This window comes from Grammomys surdaster, unplaced genomic scaffold (genome assembly GCF_004785775.1).
Source record: "Grammomys surdaster isolate TR1022 unplaced genomic scaffold, NIH_TR_1.0 125672, whole genome shotgun sequence".
Classification (NCBI taxonomy): Eukaryota; Metazoa; Chordata; class Mammalia; order Rodentia; family Muridae; genus Grammomys; species Grammomys surdaster.
In genome coordinates this window covers 1,277,492-1,281,339 of record NW_021620509.1, presented here as the reverse complement: position 1 = coordinate 1,281,339, position 3,848 = coordinate 1,277,492, and the positions used below count along the sequence as shown (strand labels likewise).

At 38.6% G+C, this 3,848-nt stretch overlaps 1 protein-coding gene across 1 annotated transcript in view; it reads left to right on the top strand.

Annotated features, from left to right (window-relative positions):
- LOC114639080 (zinc finger protein 878-like) overlaps positions 1 to 1,669 on the top strand; it is a 10,527-nt gene extending 8,858 nt beyond the window's left edge. The window contains 1 exon segment of the mRNA XM_028787761.1: positions 1 to 1,669. This exon segment is cut by the window's left edge and continues 11 nt beyond it. Coding sequence (XP_028643594.1) covers positions 1 to 699 — 699 coding nt within the window. The 3' untranslated portion in view covers positions 700 to 1,669.
- The last annotated feature ends 2,179 nt before the right edge of the window (positions 1,670 to 3,848 follow it).

Genomic DNA, 3,848 nt, shown 5'->3' with positions numbered 1-3,848 from the left:
AGTCACACAGGAGAGAAACCCTATGTGTGTAAGCAATGTGGGAAAGCATTCACTCAATCCAGCTACCTTCGAATACATAAAAGAACTCACACAGGAGAGAAACCCTACATCTGTAAACAATGTGGGAAACCTTTTGCTCGTTCTAGCCACCTGCAAATACATAAAAGAAGTCATACAGGAGAAAAACCCTATGTGTGTAAGCAGTGTGGGAAAGCCTTTGCTCAATCCAGTTACCTTCACATACATCAAAGAAGTCACACTGGAGAGAAACCTTACTTATGTAAACAGTGTGGGAAAGCCTTCACTCGTTCTAGCCACCTGCAAATACATAAAATAACTCATACTGGAGAGAAACCCTACTCATGTAAGCTATGTGGGAAAGCCTTTACTCATTCTAATTACCTACAGATACATAAAAGAATTCACACAGGAGAAAAACCTTATGTATGTAAGGAGTGTGGGAAAGCTTTTGCTCGCTCCACTTCCCTTCACATACATGAAGGAACTCACAGTGGAGAGAAACCTTATGTATGCAAGCAATGTGGGAAAGCCTTCACTTTGTCCAGTTCCCTTCGAAGGCATGATTTAGTTCACTCAGAAGAGAAACCCTATATTTGTAAGTGTTGTGGAAAAACCTTTGATTGTTACAGTAGTGTTCAGAAACATGAAAAGACTCATAGAGAAAACATACTCTGTTAGTGTAATAACTGTGGGGAAACTCAGTTGCTCTGATTCCTTTCAAATACATGACATAGCTGACACTGAAAAGAAACTGGAGGTTTATATCCATTATGGGATGCTTCATTGACCCTAGATTTTTTTTTTTTTTGATACCATGAAAGGATTCACACTGGAGAAAAACTTCTAGATATAATACAGAAAAATGTTCACTTATTCTGCTTCTTTAACAAACATGGAGAAATTTAAACTGGAGAGAAATCCTAAATATAAAATATGGAAACACTTCATTATCACTTGACTTTCTAAAATTCATGAAAATACATAATCCATAGCACGAGGGAATGTTATCCATCCATTTGCAAATGCAAAATAACAGTATGGAGAGAAAACCCTTGACTAAAAATGATATACCAAAAATAGAATCTTCAGATGGCCCACATGCAGCAATGCACGTGGGATCAGAAGATTAAATATGAAAAACACATAGCAGTTTTCTGTTTTCCTGTGTGAGATGGCATATACCTGTAATTACAGTACTTGGGAAGCTCAAAACTAAAGATCAAAGAGTTTTGAGTTCTGGGCTATATTGTCTATCTGATAAAAACATTTTGTTTGTTAAAATTTTCTTTATTCTTAATATCATTCATATCTACAATGAGTTCTGAGCATATTACTCTATTTTCTTCCTCCAACCCATTAACTCCAGTTACTGATGCTCATGTGTGCATGAGCATAGCCACTTCCTCAGAAGCTGTCAACTGTCAGTAGCTCCTCAGTAAGGGGTAAAGGTTGGAGATCATCTACCCAATCAATGCTAGAATTTTGACTGTCTTAACCCTATGCAGGTAACCACAAACACTGCAAATTCATGAATATAATAGCCATATAATGAACAAAAGACTGCATTTCACATCCTCTGACTTGTATTCTTTCTACCTCCTAGAAAAATGTTTTTAATAAAGTTTGCTTGTTGTCTTGGTTAGTGTTCTATTGCTGTGAGGAGACACCGTGATTTAATTGGGGTTGGGTTAGAGTTTCAGAGGTTTAGTCCATTATCACGATGAGGTACATGGTTGGGAACATGGTTGCATGCAGGCAGGCAGACATGATGCTGGAGAAGTAGCTGAGAGTTCTACATTGGTATCCACAGACAACAGGAAGAGACACTGAGCCTGGCTTAAAGTTCACCTGCAAATGGCAAGGACTGTTGAAATCTCAAGCCCACCCCCAGTGACACACTTCTAACAAGGCATTTCCTAATCCCTACAAAGCAATTTCACTAACTGGGAGCCAAGCCTTTAAATATGTAAGCTTATGGGGACCATTTTCTTTCATACTGCCACAATATTATTCTTCATGGAAGAAATACTTAGAGGAATGACAACATAGCACAGTAGAAGAGCCTAACATGATAGTCCAGCACCACACACACAGACACAAAAATGTTCTTGGGTACTATTAGAACCAAGATCCTCTAGTTCCCCTTAGCAGGTGACAGTCCCCTTGCAGTCTACCACTTAAGACAAATTGTAGCTGACCTTTGCACTTTGTGGGTTCTTTTTTTCACCCTTTATTCCCTTCCCCCACCCCCAGTTTTACCCCATCAATGAATAGAAAGGATAGGAGAAAGAGCTATCCATGAATCTAATTTCTTTTTGTTTGTAGATAGTCTTTGCTACTTTGTGGGTTCTTCTTTTTCCCACCCTTTACCCCTCCCATCACTAGATAGAAAGTAGGATAGAGAAGAGAGATGTGAATCTAATTTGTTTCTTTGAGCACAACTACTAACAAGCCACAACCAACCCCCCTGAATAACCACCAACCCCACCTATTAGGATTCCAGCATTTACGTACTCTGAAAAAATTTACAGAATTCCAAATGTTGTACAATCGCAGAAACTATCTGCACCTAGCAAAACTATGCCTCTGTTAGAACACAAGGCAAGTCACAACTGCAGTGAAATAGCCCCATATTTCCACACCTGAATTATAATAAAAACATAATATTCTTGTGTTTTTAAAGCACATCTGAGATTAAAACAAAAACATATTCTTATAGTATGTCTGTTTTGTTTAAGAAACCAAAATTCCAGAATTCTCACTATGGACAAAGGTTTAAATCTGAGAAAATAGTAAAGTTAGGCTGTATCCATTCATCATTTCTATTTTAACTTTGGGGACTGGAGAAATGGCTCAATGGTAAGAGTGCATAGTGCTCACAGAGTACCCAAGTTGAGTTCCTTGCACCCACATTAGATGGTACACAACCTTCTATAATGGGATATGTCACCCTCTGTTGGCTTCTGTGAACAGCTGCATGCACTCACACACAGACATGCATATGCATAATTTAAAAATATTTTAAATAGTCTTGAAATGTCTATGTATAAAAAGAATATTGTCTATGAAAGCAGTCTTTATGATAAATTATGTTCTGCCAAATATCTTGACTTTCAACAAGTGACCAACTCCAACCTGACCATAAGGTGAGGGACTCTTTTTCCATCTTATGTCCCCATAATTTTTCTTCTTATCCTGATTGAGGTGGGACTGAGTCCTGAGCATGTGTGGTCTCTACTTGTGTAAGGATTGCAATTGTGAGATACCGGGTTGATTTGGGGAATCAGCAGATATCCACTGAGCATATTTTTGTATCTAATGTCAGAAATATGGTAACAAAAGTCGGAACCTTCAGGTAAATCTGAATGGGATTTTTTTCCTATGGTGAAAAATGAGACCACAAGTTAGTAACCTTTTTACACTGGCAGAAATAAAAGCACACACAGGGTTCCTGGCTGCTTAGATTTTCCTCATTACCTGGATGTGAGATGCCCTGTACTATATCTGCACAGTGACAGTGAAGGTTGGCTTGAGCCAATAGGCCACTCTTCAGTGACAGGTGCTTGAGGGGGAGGTGCAGAGATGGGAAAAAAAATAGGAAAGTTAGGATCAAGAGATCTTGCCTAACCTGATGGTTCATACAAAGCAAGTTTATTAAGAAGTACAGCACCTAATACTGTTTTCTGAGGGGAAATCGGACAAAATCAGAAGAAACTATCACACAGTAGATTAGAGTTAGCAGGAAGCTAATCATGCAGAGTTATACAAAAGGAATGCAAGCTATCCCAAATGCATCACCAAGCACACAGCAACCTTGGGACTGATAA